Source organism: Gopherus evgoodei, chromosome 4 (assembly GCF_007399415.2).
Source record: "Gopherus evgoodei ecotype Sinaloan lineage chromosome 4, rGopEvg1_v1.p, whole genome shotgun sequence".
NCBI lineage: Eukaryota > Metazoa > Chordata > Testudines > Testudinidae > Gopherus > Gopherus evgoodei.
The window spans coordinates 122,760,830-122,780,616 of record NC_044325.1 but is presented as its reverse complement, the minus strand read 5'-3'; the positions used below and the strand labels follow the sequence as shown (position 1 = coordinate 122,780,616).

Sequence of the window (19,787 nt, the reverse complement as noted above, 5' to 3'; positions counted from 1 at the left end):
ACAAGTCCAAGTTATGAACAGATCACCCTGTTTTCACTTCTATTCAAATCTGACTTGTCCTATATGAGAAGCCCTAGTCTCCCATTCATCCCCTCCCTCAGCAGGATGGGACACTACCCAGACACTCTCTCCACAACGGAGGAACAGCAGCAATTCTTTGTTAGACTCCAACACAGCCTCTTGCTCACTTGGAGATTATAGGCCTCACTGCTACCCTTCACTAGGAGAATGCAGCTGATAAAGCTAAAGGCATGCTCAAGGCCAGAGACATAAATAGAATAAAGTCCACTGCACAACACAGTCTCAACTCCCCACCTTCTTTTGGTTTTCCTCCTCCTCTGTAACCACTGCAAGCTCCATCTGCAGGTGAAGGGCCTTCCCCTTCTCTTGCTGTTTGTGACTCCTGGTAAATCAAAGCATAACCAAGTGAGTCACAAAGGACCCAGGTCACTTCCCATCCAGGATGCTCCGATACCTGCCTTTTGTGTCCTGAACCCTCCACTATAGCCCATCGCTCACACCCTTCTCCTAGTACTGACAAGATCTGCTTTGTCATTCTTGTCACTCTGCCCCCTTCCCTCTTCTCAGGAGTGTGGAAACAGGCCAGCTCTCACCTCTCCTTTGCCTGTTCCACCTGTTGCTGCTCTGCCAGTTTCTTCAGCTCCATAATCTTCCTCTCTTTGTCATGCTGTTCATCCTCTCTCCTCTTCTGCAGTAGCTCCTGCTGCTTGTGTTCATCCTCCTCCTGGGAAGGCAAAGCAAGTCCACTTCTTCTATGCTAAATGGGGAGGGTGGGTGAATTATGGGTCAAGTGCCCTTTCCTAGCCTTAAACCATAACCTACTCTGACCCATCCTCATCACCATTAGTGTCTTGGATCTTAGTTGTGCAGCCCCTCTTCCTGCCCGCCACATTTGCTGCTATAGAAAGAGGGACATCACCGCCCCCAGCACCTATTGGACCTGTGTCTAGGGGACAGCACAAAGTTACCCATCTCCAGAATTCATTTAGTCATGGAATTGCTAGGAAGTCTGGGATGGAATTATGCACCTCAGCTTTCCTAGTCCCTTAGAGGAAATGGAGGGCTGAGTGTTTGGAAACTAATACCTACGTCTGAAAATTTCAGCCCTATGGAAAAAAGTGTCTATGAAGGAGAAGTCAGTAAAAAACACCATGCAGATTTATGGTGCTATGCAACTCATAATGGTGAGCTGCATTAGAACATACTTGGAAAGTGACCGTACCCAACCCTCACTGGGAAGTAAAGAAGGCACTTCAGGTCACAAAAGCAGTAGGAAATTGGGGAGGTGGGGGGGGGAGAGAGAGAGAGAGAGAGTCTGTGTGTGCACGCGTCTCTCTCTCTGTATGTGTGTGTGGAGATAAATCTATTCTGACACACTCACTGGCCTGTTCTCCCACAGCTATTTACTAGTTATTGTTCTGCTCTCTTCCCCATATGAAGCACACTGTGCAGATTTCCCATCATTCTGTTTTTCCAATGCAAACTCTTCTCCTTACAGATGGGACCTAATCTTGCTCTTACCATCTGCAGCACTTTCTGTTTTCGGGTCTCCACATCCCCAGTCTTCTTAACTAATTTTTTCTTCATCTTTTCTTCTACCACCTTCTCTTCTCGCACCTGAGAGAATCACACACATCAGGTCTGGACCCTGCCCAGCCTCACACAGGCCAGTCTTGACATGTTTATCTACCATAGAAAGAAGAGTCAGGAGCTCTTCAGGAGTAGGGGGCTCATCACATCCCATGGGGGAAGATGTCTGGAGTGGAGTGAAAGTCCAAAGCCCCAGTGAAGCGTGTACATATTTTAAAGGCAGATGGCACCCAGTGCAGCGAGTTCAGCCTCAGAGTTCACAGGATGAGAAGACCATCACCAGGAATGACTGGAAAGAGTACATGAAACAGAGTTACACAGAATCCAAATTATAGAATGCCATACTGCTACGTGACCTTTCATCAGAACAAGGGATAGCCAGCAGGCTTCCTTTTTGCTTGAGGTACAGTTTTCTAGCAGGCAAACTGATGAGCAAAATGAACAGGGGACATGGAGGTAAAACCACAAATGCAAGATTCCTTCACTTTAGCTGAGTGGCCTAGCAATAATCAAGAACATGTGGAGAGGAACACATGGTTGGGAGAAGAGTACTGAGGACTGTATGTGGTTCTGGTTGTCAGTGCAGGGGAAAGATACAGTCCTTTAGTCTTTCCCCATAACCTTGAAGGATGGATCCTGAAAAGATCTGCTTTATGCCCCATCACCCAGAATGGGAACAAGCTCTGTAGCTTGTTGAGTTTTTGTCCTCATTTGGAAGGAGGAAGCAAAGGGGTTCAGTGAATGACAACTTTCTCCCAGAGCTTATCCAGACCAACCAAGCTGGATCCCCAGGCTCTTGGGTTGCCCCTAGAACAGTAGTTTTCAAACTTTTTTTCTGGCGACCCAGTTGAAGAAAATTGTTGATGCCTGTGACTCAACGAAGCTGGGGATAAGGGGGGTTTGGGGTGTGGGAGGGGCTCAGGGCTGGGATGTGGGGGTGAGGGCTGCAGGGTGGGGCCAGGAATGAGGGGTTCAGGGTATGGGAAGGGGCTCTGGGCTGGGGTGTGGGGGGGTGGGGGCACTCAGGGCTGGGGCAAGGGATTGGGGTGCAGGCTTACCTCAGGCGGCTCCCGGTCAGCTTCCTGCCTGTCCTGGCACCGCAGACCACACTGTGCCCTGGAAGTTGCCAGCAGCAGGTCCAGGTCCTACGCAGAGGTGCACAAGCCTGGAACTGACCAGTGGGAGTGCAGAGCCAGTGCTCAGGTTGGGGGCAGCACGCAGAGCCCCGTGGCCCGCCCCTGCCTAGGAGCCAGACCTGCTGCTGCCGCCACTTCCACAGTGTCGGAACAGGTAGGGACTAGCCTGCCTTAGCCGGGCAGCACTGCCGATGGGACTTTTAATGATCAGAGCTGCCGTGACCAAGTCCCTTCCATTCTGCGACCCAGTTCTGGGTCGTGACCACGGATTGAAAACCAGTGTCTTAGGACACCAGATAGCACATCTCTAACTCGGCAGCACCTACTGATGAAGTGTAAGAACAGCAGCAATACCCTGGAAGCAAGCAACATTCAACTCTGGAGTATTCTGCATATTCTCCCTGGTCTGTCATATGAACAGCCTGCAACAGTGTGCCTCACAGAAGTGGTATAAATAGACACATCTGTCACACATGCACCTTTCAGCAGAGCTGTGCGTGGTTGTCAGCAGGCTGGAATCAAAAAGCAGTTCTTCTACTAGGAACTATTTCATCTAGGTGCAGGGGCATTGGCCTTTGCACTGAAGGTGGATTACAGGAGTAGCCCACATGCTTTAGTGCAGTGTGAACAGAGTGACCTCCCTGCTCCAAGTACAGATCTGTTTGGACCTAATTTTAGGACCAACCAGGACTGGAACCAAGCTCACCTGATCCAAGCCTGAGAGAGTCGAGTTGTTCTCTGACTTAAGTGCAACCCTTCCCATGAACCTCAGACTCAGACTTAAGGTCAGAAGGGACCATTATGATCATCTAGTCTGACCTCCTGCACAATGCAGGCCACAGAATCTCACCCACTCACTCCTGTAACAAACCCCTAACCTACGTCTGAGTTACTACCTGACTCAGCAGGATCAGCACTGTGGTGACCAAGCACACCCATAGCTGCATACTGTGTGCTGTGGAGTGAGTGCGCCAAGGAGCTGCAGGGCCTGTCACTTCGCAGTGCGCACACAGCACAGTGAAGTGGTGGCAGCTGGGGCACACAACTAGTGCTGGGCTGACCGCACAGGCAGGAGGATGAGAACTGAGCCAACCCAAACCTGAACACCCCACTCAACACTTGTAGTCTGGTTGCAGGGCACAGGCCTTCCTGATAAGACTTTGATCAGGAGAACATAAGACACCACTACTAGTCCTCAAAGAGCTTAGAATACCATAGAGACTGAAATCCATGATAGGAGTAAACACTATTGCATGGACTTGACAGAGCAGAGTCTTCCTCTGTTGAACAGAAGACTACGAATAGGCCCTGAAGTGACTCTTTTTGCTCAAATACCAGGGGGCCTCATTATCCACTCATGGCCCCTGTGGTCAGTGTCACTAGCATCAAGGATTTTAGTAACTGCCGACATGTTTATCATGCAGTGAGGCAATCCATTGCTACCCCCTACAGGTTCACAGCCCATTGCCGTGAGAAAACCCAGCTTTCCCTATGGGCTCTGTTTCCAGGTTGGGCCTCTTACCTTCTCAGTCTTCTCCTCACTTTGAGAGAATTTCTGCTCCATCCGCTTCTTCTTCTCCTCTTCCATCTGCTCCACCCGTTCACGAGCCTGGAGTGCCTTCCTCAGACGTTCCTCACGCTTCCTGGGGAACGAGTGGGGACAGTTAGCTTTGGCTGCACTGGGGATTTGCCCTGGTTACAGATATCAAGGCCCCAGCACTGGAGCAGCTAGTGCACTGGTGCAACCCCCTATTGCAGAGTGTAAGAGCCTTGCATTAGCTCAGCCTACCCTTGCTTCAAACTGGGGTAAGCTCCACTGGCACCAGCAGCAGCTGTACACCACCGACACTAGCTGTTTGCACTAATGTAGCTGTAGCTAGCTACCAATGGCGGTAATCAGGGCAAGTCACCAGTGTAGACAAGACCTTGAAGTGCTTCAGAACGGAGCCAGAAAAGGAGCAGCTGGAGGGGCAGCCACTCACAATTTCATCTCCTCGAGGCGCCGTCTCTTTTCCTCCTCCACTTTTTGTTTTCTTTGTTGCTCGGCCTCCTGCTTCTTCCTCAGGCTCTCCAGCCGCTGCCGCTCCTTTTCCTGGGGTGGGCAGGAAGCTCAGTTTATACCAAGCTGCTAGGTATAATCTTGTTTTTGCCCCAGGTTATTTGGGCACAGGAAGCCAGAGACAACACACCTAGGAACTGCAGCTTCAGTCAGAGACACATTCACACTCCCTCTGGAATAAGCACATGTGTTAGGAAAGAGACAGTGCTGTTTTTGCAGCAGTGCCAGTTCAACAACTCCATTTCCTGAAGAAGAAAAGTAGCTCGGAGGATGAGTGGGGCAATTCCTAAAAGACACCTCAGGCCCAACATCCAAGCAGAAACAGTTACTGCAGATGACACATTCAGGCAAAGACACCATCAGTGACCGTGTTGCTATATTCACCACAAACCACCTAACCGCACTAGCCAGTGTCAGTGCTACAAACATGAAAATTCCTCCATTCTTTTCAGAGCCCTGAAGGGGACCCCTTTGCGTCCTTTATAGACACGTGGTTTTTAGTCTAGAAGATAGAATGTGAGGCCTTCTAAGTCATCTAGTTCATTCCCAGTGGCCAAAGAATGATTATTCCCTACAGTATATTCTCCAGGGCCCTGGCCAGCCTAGTTTGAGTGACATAAATAGTATCACTTCCACTGTTTCCCTTGGAAAGCATTTTATACACCATGAGATGTCCAACAGTAATCCCCTTCATCAGAGATTCTCAGTTTGTATTTGTTATGGCTAAGTTTTATGCAGGTACTGTTGGATGTTAGTTTGCGGGGGAGGGATAGCTCAGTGGTTTGAGCATTGACCTGCTAAACCCAGGGTTGAGTGTTCAATTCTTGAGGGGGCCATTTTGGGATTTAGTTGGGGATTGGTCCTGCTTTTAGCAGGGGGTTGGACTAAAGGATCTTCTGAGGTCCCTTCCAACCCTAATAATCTATGATTCTATGATCCCCTTTGGGCCACTCTGAACAATTCTACTCATTGCCTAGTGTACACACTCTCCATATGCTGCCCAGTACATCATCATTTCGCTCTCAGATGAGACTCAGAAGAAATATTAGGTCTGCATGCAGGTTAGTGGTGAGGGTAAAGAGCTGCCAGTGACCATTAGAGAGGTAATAAATGTGCCCAATATGAGCCCACAGACCCTGTGATTAAGGAGTCGTTACTTACAACAAAATCCCCCTGTTTAGAAAGAAAAGAGGAGAAACAAGGATTACTGCTTTTGGAACTAGTCAAGTAAACCCTAGAACCACAACCTTTGGACTCTAGTCTCATCTTGCTCAGTGGTTAGTTATGATGATCAAACAGCTTTGGTTCTCAATGTGCTGCTTGTCTTACAACTGTCCAGCAGCCTGTTGGGCAGCAAAGACCCAATTTCAAATTCTCAGAAGTGTCCACTGACCATCCTAGAGTTTGGCAATCCCAGAATATGATGAGTTTGGGCTGAATGTGATGGAGAAGCCAAGATTTCTCTACATGCATAGGAAAGCTTTAAGGAGTTGATGTTCAAGGTCACAATATGTGTTGAGACTTTGATACTAGCTAACTGATAGGGGTAATGGAAGACCAGATTCATTATGATTTTAAGGTGCTCCTAATACCATGAAGGGGTTATAAAAATGCACTTTTTCAAACATGCAAACATACATCCAAACGGTTGTTTCCCTGCAGGATCTACCCCTCACCTCAATGCAACAGCTGATGCCACCACTACCCCAGGACCAACCTATACTCCTGAGGGAATTCTGTGCCACTGTGCAATGCAGAATTTTGCAGAAATTGTTGGGCATGCAGAATTCCCTCCCCCTGAAATCAGCTGCAGAGATGTTGGCCACCACTAGGGGCTGCTGGACCAGCTCGCAAAAGGACAAGGGCAGAGGGTGGCTGAGTGAGTGATCTGGAGGGTTCCCAGAAGCTGCAGTTCCTAGCAGACCCTGAAAGGACGTGGTGGTGGTGCACAGGAAACTGTGCAAGCCTAGGACCCAGCATCAGGCTGCTTCTCCCTCTGGATCCCTGTGCTCTAGGAAGGCAGGGTCTGTGAGTGTGTGGGCTGGGGAGGAGGTGGGGCATGGCTGGGCTCCAGGGGTGGGGAGATAGGGAGTGAGTGTGAGTGTCTGACCCCCAACTGGGCTCTGTGGGGGAGGTGGCAGAGAAGCAGGAACTGGGTTGTCGTAGGAGTTTAACTCTCTACTCCTAGGGTAGGGTGACCCAGACTGCACATGTGAAAAATCGGGATGGGGGCTGGAGGAGGGGAGGTAACAGGAGCCCCTATATAAGAAAAAGACCCAAAAATCAGGACTGTCCCTATAAAATCGGGACACCTGGTCACCCTATCCTAGGGGAATGTATGTATGCATGCATGCGTGCGTGCGTCTGTAACACACACACATACTTGCTGACTGGTAATTTTGAAATAAATTATCAAAATAATTGAAACTGGCATGATTATATAGTGTTGTTGACAAGTAAAATGTGCAGAATTTTGAAATATTGTGCACAGAATTTGTAATTTTTTGCCACAGAATTCCCTCAGGAGTAAACCTACCAGGCAACCATAAAGACAACTGCTACAGGGGAAACTATCCAAACCCAGTACTTGGCATGGAAGAGATTGTCAAAAGGATTTTCAATGGATTAAGCTAGACTACAGGCAGTCAAGTTAATGCTGATGAAAGATACCAGCATGGCAATGCACTCCTATGCACCCCTTACCCTGACACAGCCTATGCTGTACTCTTGCTGGGGACAGAAGACTTTGCTCTCTCGTAACACCAGCATGTCTCACTCTGGAGGGAGCATCTCCAGACATCAAAGGGGAAAGTAATCTTCATAGCCCATTCAGTTTTTAGCCTCTCTGCCAAGACTACTGAGAGGAGAGTTTGGGTGCTGGATCGGACATTCAGTAAGCATATCAGAATGTGAAGAGTTGTGATTTAAGTTTGCTCCTTGGTACCGTTCCTCATTTGGAATCTTGAGCGGCTTGTGATGCAGATTTGCAGTGAGCATTTCAAAGCAGACAACCCTGCCCCATACATTTGCTCTTCCCTTCTCACCCTCAAGGGAAGAGAGATCGTCTCTACCTTGGAATCCGGTCGGGTAGGAGTGTTGCGTTTGATAAGGTTTTTCATGACACTATTGTGCCCTGTGGACCCTGGGGTCACGAGCAGCTGGTTCTTCTGCACCGTCTGTAAAAAGTGTTTGAATGGACGCACGACCTATGAGGAGAGCAGAGGGCATCAGAAGAGGATCCAGAATAGGCAGAGTGATGTGGGGCCATGGAATCTACTCACCTTGCTGGCTGGGCTGGGCGAGGCTAGAGTCTTGCTTACAGGAGAAGAAGTGGCCTTATCATATGAAGGAGAGCGGTCACAGTCTTCTAGCTGTTGCCCATTACATAGCTCATCCACTGCTTGCTTATAACTCTGTCTCCTGAAAGAGTAAAGGGTGTGTTACATCGAAGCGGCACAGGAAACATCACTCCTGGCTTCCACTGCAGCCTTTGTTTTATACAACCCTTCCTGCCTACTCAGCACCATCAAGTGATCTGTGATGCCTATGTGAACACACCACATATTCAGAACACGCAGCCATGAAGATGCTAGAAAAAGGGGATGGGATGAGGTGCGAAGGATGGAGGGTTCCTAGATTTACAAAACAATAATAGTTGAGATAAAGCCTATTTTACTAAGCAACCACAAATGTTATTCTCCAGCCCCAGCTTCAGTAAGTGATAGATGCGAGTTTCTGATAGACACCAGTTTGTCACAGCCAGCATCAGTAACGCAAGGTGAGGCAGGGCACACGGCATAGTTGAAAGCGTGTTGTGTACTGTCCATACCCAACACCATGTGAAAGGTTTAGTTTGCTTTGATTAGCTTATTTGTAGTGCCAGAATTTGTTGCCACTTTTCCCCCGCAACTACAGGAGATGCTGTAGATTTCACAAGATCAAACAGAGCCTCAACAGGGGGACAAGAGGTTGAAAAAGGACAGAACTGAGAGCAACAACTGCATTTAAATTGGCTTTGGTGGATCTTTCGCTACCATTCTCTTCTGTATGTAGGAGAATCAGGAGATGCAAAAGCGATGGAAAGAGCCAAGCCATTAGATATTTTAGACACTTAAGATAAGAGTCTGTTCAATCTGTTCAAACTATTCTATGAAGTTGCTGCGCAGCCATCCTTAGCCACCCTACTCCTCCCCTCCAAGCAGCACTTAGAGATTTACAAACAATTCCTTACTACATCCCTGGGGGGAAGACGGTGGAAAGCAGACATAAGTGACTTGCACATTTATATCTAGGGTTTAGTCCATCTGTGCCTAATTCACCAGGCCATGCTGCCTTTCAAGAGACCTATTTTGTATTAAACTGATGAAAATCTATAATCAAAAAATGTTGGTACATTATGTGGATTTGAAATCCCCTTTGATCAATCATACCAAAGCTTTCAACCAAGATGCTTGATAGATAACAACTTATTCATTCCAGCTCACTAGTCTATTTCTTTTCTCTCTCCCAGCCTGAGGCCAAGGAGGAACATACCGGATACTCGAGGGCTGTTCTAGTGGCTTGGCATTCTGGGGCTGCTCCTTGCTCCCACTGCTCTGAGAAGTGCCCCTCTTTTTCAAATGGCTCTCTGTGAAGAATGCTACAGTTAGTTCCACATGAAAGGCTTCCTACAGCAGAGGTCCAATGCCAGAGGTTCTTGTCTTCATGGCTCCCAAGACAAGCCTCATAAAAATACTGCAGAACATTACTGCTAAGAGTTGTGCCAATCAGAAACCTTATACTCAGATAAACAGGAGCACACTAGCTATTTTAAACACAAGTTTTGTATCTGTGCATTAACCAACATCACAAAGAATAGCATTAGAGTATGCACCTTGTATGAGACCCTTGATGAGATAGATAGCACGTTAGTCCATGAGAGGACTCTGGACACTCCATCCCCACCCCAATAAGACATTCTAAGAGGATCCTCCAACCAATGCCTCTTATGGGATTACACACTTCCTACAGTGAAAGCTGATCCCGTCTCATAGCTCCTCACTTTGAGGCAGAGGGAGATGGGAGGGGCTGCAATCTCCACTTATTCCTCCTCAGTTTGTTTCATGTATCTCAAGATAGTGTTACTAGTCCAAACACTAATTACTTTTGCTCTTGAACACTAGACACTGAACCAAACTGAAGCTCTACAGTTCCCCACCCTGGACCTCGACTGGAAGGGCCTCTTCCAGTTGATGTCCCTCCCCCTCTTAAGGACTCCGGAGTACCAATAAGTCCTTTAAGTTACTTTTACCTCTGGTGAGCAGGGCTGAAGTGGTTTGTACGGACTGTCCAATTTCTCTCATTTAGATCTTGCATATTTATGAAAAACTCTGCTGAAAGATCTAGCACAGGACAAATCTTACTCTGCTCTGGAGACAGCAAAGAGCCCTTGCAGGGTAAGTTAGGTCAGTAGGTGGCAAAGATGCAAGACAGACTATCAGATCTTTCATAAACCCCCAAGGGACTTCCATAGTCCCATGCTTCCCTGCGCTTCATCAACAGAGTTTTAGCAATGTTTACCTTTACAGTTTCCTGCCTGCTGCTCTGCCTCATTTGGTGGTTCAGTCTGAGCTGACTGTCCTGCAACAGGACTGCCTTCATTTGGAATAATGAAGGTTTTCTGCAGGTGTTTTGGAGCCTGTAGAAGGAAGCAGACTTTAGCAAGACCTTCCACAGAAACAGGGGTTCAGCAAGCATTCTGTGTCCTGGGAAAGGGGGAAAGGAAGGCTGCAAAGCCAGTGACTCTGGATGCACTCTGCACTGACTGCAGCCCTGCTGCTAACAAGCCAGGAACTGCTCTTTTTGGTTTGTAATGGCAGGAGGGCAGACCCACTGAGTGATGTTCTGCCTACTACGGACACAGGATGCCTGCTCATGGAGCAAAGGCACAGCAGGGAGGGGGTGTTACAGACACCACCCCTCAAGGAGTCAGATTTGTCCTTCCTCCACTGGGACTTTAAGGTTAACATTTTTCTAGACTGACTAAGTTGTCTCAGGCTGGGCACCCAAACTTCCTAGAGAAATCTGATTTTCAGTCTGTGCTCAGCAATTTCAAGGGGTGGTGGTGGGGAGATCCCTTCAAGAGTTTCTAGTTGGACACCCACAAACTGAGGCATCCAAGATCACTAGTCACTTTTGAAAATCTTGGTCAAGCACCTTTAAGCACCTTTAAGCATCACTTTTAAACAGCCCTAGATTGAGGCTGCAAGCGATTCCCAGCTACTAGGGGGGCAACAACCTCCCCGCCCCAGAAGGATTAGAAAAGGCACAAACTCCATAGGCATTAGCACCTCTCTTCTCCTTACAAACCAAGCACTGCACTGTAACTCCCAATGCACACAGCTCTCTTGCATAGACATGTGTGAGAAGGGAGGAAAGTGAGTGATTCAGCCAGAAGCCTACACAATCTGGGTGCACAGGTCTTCAGACTGGTCCGTCAAAGCTCAATGGAAGCAAGTTGTAAAATGATGCTGACTTGGGAAGTGAAATTATAAAATGTTCTGATACAAATCTTTAATTTTACTCATGTTCTACGATAGGGCCTAGAGATTGCAATGGAGACTGGGGCCCAGTTGTGTTAGGCGCTGTACAAAACAGTAGAGCAGTAAGAATCTGTGCCTTAAGAAGCTGACATTGTAAACAGACACAGAAGGGTGAAAAAAGGGATACAACATAAAAGCAGAAGATTGGAAACCAAGACATTGAGGATAAGGGCCAGATTTTTAAATACAAATATCGTTAAAAATCTGTCCCTAAGTGACTCACCCAAGATAATACTGAAAGTCTTGTATTTGAAACCAGGTCTCTGAAGTCTCATAGTCTAGTGACATAATATACCAAGAACCAAGTTGAAGGGTCTTTACTTCCTTAGAAATTTTGACTTCTCAGACAGCTGAGACAGAACAAACTCTCAGACACATTCTCCAGTTTCAGTGACAGTGATTCTATCAGTTCAGCAGAGAGCGCTAGACTCAGGGACTAGCAGCTAAGAAGCAGTACAGTTAACTTACTACATTTGTCTTAGGAAAGCCCAACCTGGGCCTTACCTTGTCACATTCAGCATTTGGTTCCAGTTCAGGCCTGAAGAGAGAGAGGTGTTTTGACAAGTTATCTGCTCCCACAGAGGAAGTAAGGAAATTATGGGTTTTATTCTTGTGGTGCTTCTGTCAGAGGCTTCTAGGCACCTTGGAAAAGCATGTTACAGGTGACCAAGACCACAATCTGACAGTCTACTTCAGTATATTAATTATATCTAAGTGTAGTGGGGACAAGATATTCATTCTGCTCAATGGAGGAACTGTTTGCACATGCTGGAGTCAAGACTCATGCACTGAAGTCTAACTCTACAATCTTCAGGCAGAGAGTGAATTTACTTCAGCATGAAACCCACAGACATAACCCTGTTTGAACAGGCCAGATGGGGGTGGCACAGTAAATTGCTGATATACATGCTAGTGAGTTTATGCCCCTTGTAGAAGGTCTTAGCATTGCTCAGGTCAATAGGTAGAATAAGCCACAGCCCTGGGGCACAGACAGGTGAACCTGCCCTACCCTGCAAGTCTTGGAGACCACAAACTGCACACCTCTCCAACCTGGTGATGAGGGTGGAAAGGGACATTAGTTCACAGGGTTCAGAAAGTTAGTAAGACACATGGGACACAGCAAACAGGAAATATTCACAGACAGAGCCTAAGGAAACAGTTTCTTAGTCAAGCTGGCCAATATCTTGCAGTGCACTGACATATTCTGCACAAGCTGAAAACAACGCATCAGCACTGTACAGATATCTGAGAGGAAGAACAGAGATCATACACCAGCCTTGCTGTCGGAGAGGCTTGCAAGATGGTCAGGGTCTGAGGAAGGGCCACAACTACGTAGCGTGAGGAGTTTAACTACCAACCCCAATCACAGGTGAAAGTTACAGCACAAAGTATTAGTTTAGTGACTGGGCACAGGAACAACTTGTAGAGTATTCTGCAAGATTTTCTATAGTTTCTGCCTATTCGACAGAGCAGCCTCACCTGACATTGCTGCTTGCATCTTCATCCATAAATACCTCCAGGGAGCTGTGGCCTGGAAGGAAAAGGATAAAGCAAGACGCTAGCTAGCTTGGTGGTCTTAATCGGATGCATCTTATAAGCAGCTATTCCTGTGCAATACAACCCCTCTCTCCAAGGGACACATTGCATTCCCACCCATAGATTTCCATATGAGCTCAAAGCACTCTTGCTTGACTTTCTACAGCTAGAAATTGCTACACAGTGCAATGAACTTAACCACCATAATGGCCCAAAAACCATTTCAGTACCTCCCAAGCTTCCTTCCACATCAGCTGGAGTAACTCTGGAAATACAGAAAGACGAACTCAGGTCTGTATTATGGAGAGGTCACTAGTAATTCCATAGTTGAAGCTGTGGAGTATTTCAGTTAGAAAAGGGGTTTAAATCCTCACTAGGGATGAAAGTAAGCGTGTTTTGTATTTTTGGTAACTGTGTACTTATTCTTTGGGGGCAGATTCAATATTCTGCAGCATTAACAAGTAACTTGAGTAGGTTAGGACTCAGCAACTACTACCTGAAGTTTCAGGACTGGTGTTTCTCTTGCCCATCACTTTACACACGGCTTTGACTTCAATTGGATTTCCACGGTGTTTCAAGCATAGGTTAGGTTTCCTTTTTTTTAAATTACAGTTTTTACTATTACTGTATGACGACAGCGTGCCATGTGGCATTTAAATTTTGTTTGCCTAAAATCCACCTGCTTTAGCAGTTAACTGACCCAGCTGGAAGCCACTTTGCTTCTACAAGCAAGAGAGTTTAAGGAATATCAGCAGACACTGTCAGAACCCAGAGACTGTGCAGGAGTTTGAGCTGGAGACACAAGAGAACTGGTGTGTCATGAAGCTTTAAGACACTGTAAGGTGAGATTTAAAAATTTCAGTTGTAATACCCCTCCACAAGCAGCACTGCAGGTGGCTCCGAGCCCCTCTAAGTCAAACAGCACACTCAAGGACAGACAGAACAGAGAGGCTTTGAATAAAAGGACACATTAAATTGCTTTTCAGACTTCACAAACTTACAGCTCACGTGGCTGGAGGCTGAAGAGGACTCCCGAGCTGCCTTCTTCTTAGAGATAGCCCTGCTGATAGATTTCCGGATCATGCTCTCTCTTTTGCTGGCCAGAGAATACTTCTCTGCTAGCGAGGTCCTGCGGTGCTTATGGGACTTACCCCTCTGGCTTTTGCGTGCAGACGGATGGCTCGATTTGGACACTGTTGAGGTCCCTGTGCTGTCCTTTAAGTCCTGGAAAAGCTCCTTTTCTGGCCCCTGAACAGAAACATCACTCTCAGCTCCAGGCTCCCCATTTACAGCAGCTTTTGGCGTGGATGTATTTGCTATTCTAAAGTTGGCAGCATCCTGGTCTTCTCCTGTCTCCTTTGCCTCAGGAGTGTCAGGGATCACCTGTGCCGAGGCTGCAGACATAGGTTGAAGTTCAGTAACCTTAGGCTTCTTGGGAGCTTGGTCATCAATACTCAGGGAGATGATCTCCAAGGTCTGGTCTATTATTTCAGGCATATTCCTCTTCAAATACAAGTCAGCACCACTCTGGTTGTCAACACCGATTTCCGCCAAGGGAACCTGCCCTTCTACTAACAAGATAGTTGGTGTCTTAGCCACTGCCTCTGATGGAGGAGAAAACTCAGCTTCAACCTTGGAGTGGAATCTTGCTGTTGAAAAAGAAGCATTGACTTCCTTTTGAACATCACTGGGTTTTTCCAGTCCCTCTTTGCTTCGGAGCCTTTGGGAAACTTGCTTAGAGGATGCTGGCTTGAGGCTGCTTCTCCTTCTCGATAACCTTAAAACAAAGACTAAGTCAAATGAGGCAGGATTTTTCTCTCTGGCCATTTCAGAACCTAAAATTGACATCACTGACTGCAGACATAACTCTTTTACATGCAGCTATGCTTATTGTCCAGGTACAACTATTTTTAATGAGATTAAGTTAATAGAACACTGGACCAGGACTCAGATCTGGGTTCTATTCCCTGCTCTGCCTGCTGGGCAACACTGGCAAGGCCTTCCTTTGGCTCAGTTCCCACCCCCCATCTGTAAAATGGGTATGATACTTATCACCTTTATAAAGCACTTTAAGATCTATTTATGATAAGAGCTAGATATTATTACTATCAAGTGTTTAGAAAGATATTGTATACCAAAAACCTCCAGCAATTGAAACTATCATTCCATTTAAAACCTCATTATTTTTTCCTGGATCATTCTCTCACTCTTTACTAGGAATACTACCATGCAGATAGGATCTTGATACACAGGAGTCCCAGTTGGGGATACCATGAAACATGGGGCGGCTTGCTAGAAAGGAGCAAAGTGGATAGACTCCAAAGAATTAAATATGTAGAGCTTGGACAGGAAAGGGGAACATAAAATGATGTAGCAGTATCTGAAGTGGCAATGCTGTGTATGGGGGGAGGAATAAGTACAAATAGGATGAAGTTGCCTAAAGATTTTTTACCTGAATCATCAAAAAAGCTTTTCCTGAAGAATGAGATCTGTGAGATTAGGAAGTGTCTCCAGCATCATGGCTTAAATTAAATTAATCACAACTGACTCGATCTCACTGCTTGCTCTGTACATTAAGTGAACCTCTTAAATGAGATCTTGATTCCACACCCAAGTGTCCTTGTGTAACTTGAGAGAAACAAAAATCCCTAGCATCATGTAATCAGATCTTTTTCTAAATGGAAAGACTCAGAGTTCAGGGGTAACTTCCTCATGTAACTTGAGATTTCTTTAAGTGGGAGAGTGTGTTTCTGGAATGCCCAATTTGTCACCTGTTAGACAGAGGCCTAATTTTGAGAAGGTGGGTTTACAGCACTTCTGAGAAAGAGAACCCTTTACGGGATCTCAAGATGTGCACCAAAAAAAAAATCACGTCAGTTTTGAAAATCTTGGCCTAGGTGACTAAGCATAGGGAGGTGTGAATTTCTTAAAGACACCATTCTTTTTTGGAAGGTGGGAGGGGGCTAACAATGTAATTAAGCAGCTAGTTTCTATCTAGACATTTATAATTCCTCCCTGCTCTAGGGAGGGAGGAGAACATGTCCATTCTTAACCACCTAGTTTCTGCCTCATTTTTAGTTCAAATTTCTCCTCCCTTCCTTCCCCTATGGGTTTAACTGTGGTTACTGAAACAATACTGAGCACAAGGTATCCTATGCTTGCAGCAATACAGCTGCATACAGTGCGGACAGCTTGTCAGGAGTAGGCAGTTTTTTCCTATTGTATACAGATCATTAAAAACACATGCTCCTCAAACATCAGGTATCAGACAGCACATCTATCCCAGATGAATTTAACTTTGTGAGCTTTATAGAAGTGGATTGGAAGGATAGATCTGAACAGAAATGATGGGTACTTTGCAAACAAGGTATAGGAGAGGTTCCAGGCCTAAGGAGTGATAGAGAAAAGAGTGAATAAGATAATTTAGAGGGCACAGCAAGGCAGGAGCAAGGAGACAGCAAACATCCTACTTACAACTCTCATATTTAGTTTTTGCATCAGAAAGCAAGTTGAAAATGGTTGTTGGGCCATAAAGAGGATGAGACAAATATTTGAGGTACTAAGACTTCCTGACTCTGTTGTTAGGATAAAGATATTCAGGCCTATCTGCAAAGGCCTATACTTTAAGAATGTAGGTGTATTCTTATCACTTGGCTAGTTATAGAGGTATAAAAGGAAGAATCAGATCACTGTCTGTGTAATGGCCTTCTCTTACTGTGACAGGCTAAGGCCTTCAGCTAAGACGTAGTTAGGCAGCTATAAGCTGGGAAGTGTATGGTCACATCCTCGCATTCCAAACTAGTCACATTGAAATAAGGTGCTATTGGGCTATTAGGAATACAATCCTGTCCTGATATTCCTATCACCTCCAGAGAAAGGGAAGAGCCTAGAAGATGTAAAAGGAAACTTAGTTTGATCACATCCTGTCCGGCAAAAACTCACTTATCAATAGACACAGTTGGAGAACCCTTACGTCTGTATAGATGTAGTTGTAAAATACTCACTTCTGTAGTGTTTTGTATGTTTATTTGCATGGTCTCTGTCTGGTTCTTTGATTGTTTCTGCCTGCTGTATAATTAATTTTGTTGGGTGTAAACCAACGAAGGTGGTGGAATATAATTGGTTAAATAATTATTTTACAGTATGTTAGAATTGGTTAGTTAAATTTCAAGAAAATGATTGGTTAAGGAATAGCTAAGCAAAACGCAGGTTTGACTATATAGTCTACAGTCAATCAGGAAGTAAGGGGCGGGGGAAATGGGAACAGGGACTGGGGATGGGGGAATTGGGATCATGTTTTGCTAAAGGCGGAAATGGGAACAGGGGATGGGAACAGGAACAGGGACAAAGGCAAGGATCTGTGGTGTCAGAGCTGGGAAGGGGGACACTAAGGAAGAAAACTGGAATTGTGCTTGCTGGAAGTTCACCCCAATAAACATCGAATTGTTTGCGCCTTTGGACTTTGGGTATTGTTGCTCTCTGTTCATGTGAGAAGGACCAGGGAAATAAGAGGGTGAAGGAATAAGCCCCCTAACATCTGTTTTCCTATTTTCAAGAGTTTCTTCCCTCTGTGGTGTGTGGGTTTTTTCCCCTTCCACAGAGCAATCAACAGCAGAAACTGACAAATTATACAAGGATAATAGTGAAACCGACTATACACAGAGGCTGTCAAATACACAAAGTAAACAAACTGAGAAAGCCTTAGTTAAAGAAGACTAGTAGAAATTGATAGTTAAGTTGGTAGCGTACCCTAGGTTTAACAATATTTAGGAAGAGATGTTAGCTTTCTCCACAGTTTTCTTCTTAGGAACTACTTTTCATCTTGAAGGACAGGTGCATAAAACCCTTCTTCCTATATTTTTTTGGAATCACACCTTAATTAAAAATGATATTTAAAAAGCCAAACATGATCAGCTACATTAGACACTTAGCTTATAAAAGTGGATCCTGAAAATCTACTTTAAATTTAAATCCATGCCCTTTGAATATTTCTTGCATTTCTCTCACGTTGGACAATTAAAATAGAAAAGTCAGTTTCATTTTTAATTTATAGTTTCTAAAAATTTCACTTTCAAGTTATCATGCATTAGCACAAAGGATTAGATTGCAAACGGTTGAAATAATATATTTTAAAAAAGAATTCATTAGGATAAAAAGACCTAGGAAGATTTCTATTTGTCTTACATTACTGTAAACCACAAGTTTATATAAAACGGAGATTTTGAACTAACTCTGACCTGGTAGTGTCACAGTAAGCAAACTAATAAATTTTTAAGTTAGCACATCTATTTAGTTATTGATACAGGTGTTGTGTTTTGTTTTGAAATGGGTAGTTTACTTTTTCCTCTGGCTTGTTTGGTTCTGTAGTCCGTTGGCACAGGAGATCCAAGGCAACCACCTACCTTTTTCTGGTCAGTTCATTGTTCTCGTCCTTAAGAGATAAGGAGCGCTTCTTCCTACGGTATTTCTTCTGTGATGGTGTTTTGGGCATCAGCTCAGGTTCAGCACTTAAGTTGCTGTTCAAAAAACAGAACACAAGAGAAGGACTTTATTTCCTTGCCTGAACACCATGCTGTTCAACCCTTAGCAGCAGCACGTTGTTCATTACAGTGGGGCAAGGCCAAGTGATGCCAAAAGGCCAAGATACCTAGGGAGGTGGTGGAATCTCCATCCTTAGAGTTTTTTAAGGCCTGGCTTAACAAAGCCCTGGCAGGGATGATTCAGTTGGTGTTGGTCCTGGTTTGAGCAGGGGGTTGGACTAGATGATCTCCTGAGGTCTCTTCCAACCCTAATCTTCTATGATTCTATGAAGTCTTTCTGATCACCAGCTTGGGGACATTCTAGCAAGACCACAGATACTGAACACTACAGGCTAAAACAAACTGCCCAGCATACAGATAAGGTAAATCACTAACATTTCTTTTTGCTTCCGCTTACTATAGTAGCATCTGGAAAAGCCAGGCTCCCCAGTGGCCTTTAGTTTTAAATCCCACCGAGACTGGCATTATAAACCAGTCCCTAAGAACTCTCCATTGCGATGGTTAAAAGTTCCCATTGGCTAATCCTACAAAACAGTAGGAGGAAAATGTCAAGCAAAGGCTGCTTTTCACAGGGGCGCATTTGCCCAGATGGGCTCAAGACTCATGAGATGCACTGTTGCACACATCAGAAGGATCCATAGTACTGACAGCTGAGAGAGACAGAACAGCCTGTGAATGAGCCCTTCTGCCACCCCTATGGTCCTACCTATCGAACATCTTCATGGCCTCCTCTTCAATTTCCCGCAGCCATGCCAAGTGCTTGTGCTCGACATTGCACAAGAACTCGGCCAGTTTCTGACGGCAAACCTCTAGCAGGTGAGTGGGACCCTCCGCCATGGCTCTGCCTGAAACACGGGGGTGGGGGGGGGGAGCAGGTGTTCATTAGCACCTGCCTGCAGCACCATTCACCTGGGATGTCACAGCCACCCACGCTTACCCCCAGCTACTCCCCAGAGGGGGGCAACGAGACATTGTCTCAGCCCACACTGGAGGCACAGGGCACCCACCCCCGTGCCAGGCCCTGGGGCTGGGCTAGGCCCAGGCTGTCAAGGCTCCCCAGCCCTCACGTGCGGGGCAGGACACAGCAGCTCCAGCTCCCTGCTCAGAAAGAAAAAAAAAAAAAAAAAAAGGACCCAGGCATCCTGCCAGGACCGGCACCAGGATTTCTCACCCCTAGGCGCACAGCCATTTCGCCGCCCCCCGCGCTGATCCTGTGGCTCCGATGGAGCTGCCGCAGTCATGCCTGTGGGCGGCCCACCGGAGCCAGCCGACCCTCCGTAGGCATGACTGTGGCAGCTCCATTGGAGCCACGGACCAACGGACC

The 19,787-nt window shown here is 46.1% G+C and overlaps 2 protein-coding genes across 3 annotated transcripts in view; both read right to left on the bottom strand.

Annotated features, from left to right (window-relative positions):
* LOC115650610 (inner centromere protein-like) overlaps positions 1–1,818 on the bottom strand; it is an 11,401-nt gene extending 9,583 nt beyond the window's left edge. Inside the window, exons 1-4 of the mRNA XM_030560805.1 lie at positions 1,712–1,818; positions 1,543–1,638; positions 615–778; positions 316–403 (exon numbers count right to left, since the gene is read on the bottom strand). Of these exons, the coding sequence (XP_030416665.1) occupies positions 316–403; positions 615–778; positions 1,543–1,638; positions 1,712–1,765 (402 nt within the window). The 5' untranslated portion in view covers positions 1,766–1,818. The remainder of the gene's footprint in view (positions 1–315; positions 404–614; positions 779–1,542; positions 1,639–1,711) is intronic.
* On the bottom strand, positions 1,814–19,787 carry LOC115650609 (inner centromere protein-like). Of its 2 annotated transcripts, XM_030560803.1 has the most exons (14): positions 19,635–19,784; positions 19,170–19,308; positions 18,326–18,439; positions 13,925–14,700; positions 12,867–12,918; positions 11,892–11,925; positions 10,366–10,483; positions 9,340–9,433; positions 8,088–8,226; positions 7,878–8,012; positions 5,968–5,979; positions 4,730–4,839; positions 4,270–4,390; positions 1,814–1,900 (listed from the first exon to the last, which is right to left on the bottom strand). In XM_030560803.1, the coding sequence occupies exons 1-14, from the start codon at positions 19,702–19,704 to the stop codon at positions 1,862–1,864; spliced, it is 1,953 nt and encodes a 650-aa protein (XP_030416663.1). In that variant the 5' UTR covers positions 19,705–19,784; the 3' UTR covers positions 1,814–1,861. The 2 variants fall into 2 exon arrangements, with proteins under 2 accessions (XP_030416663.1, XP_030416664.1); XM_030560804.1 differs by lacking the exons at positions 1,814–1,900; positions 4,270–4,390; positions 5,968–5,979 and having other exon boundaries at positions 4,748–4,978; positions 19,635–19,787.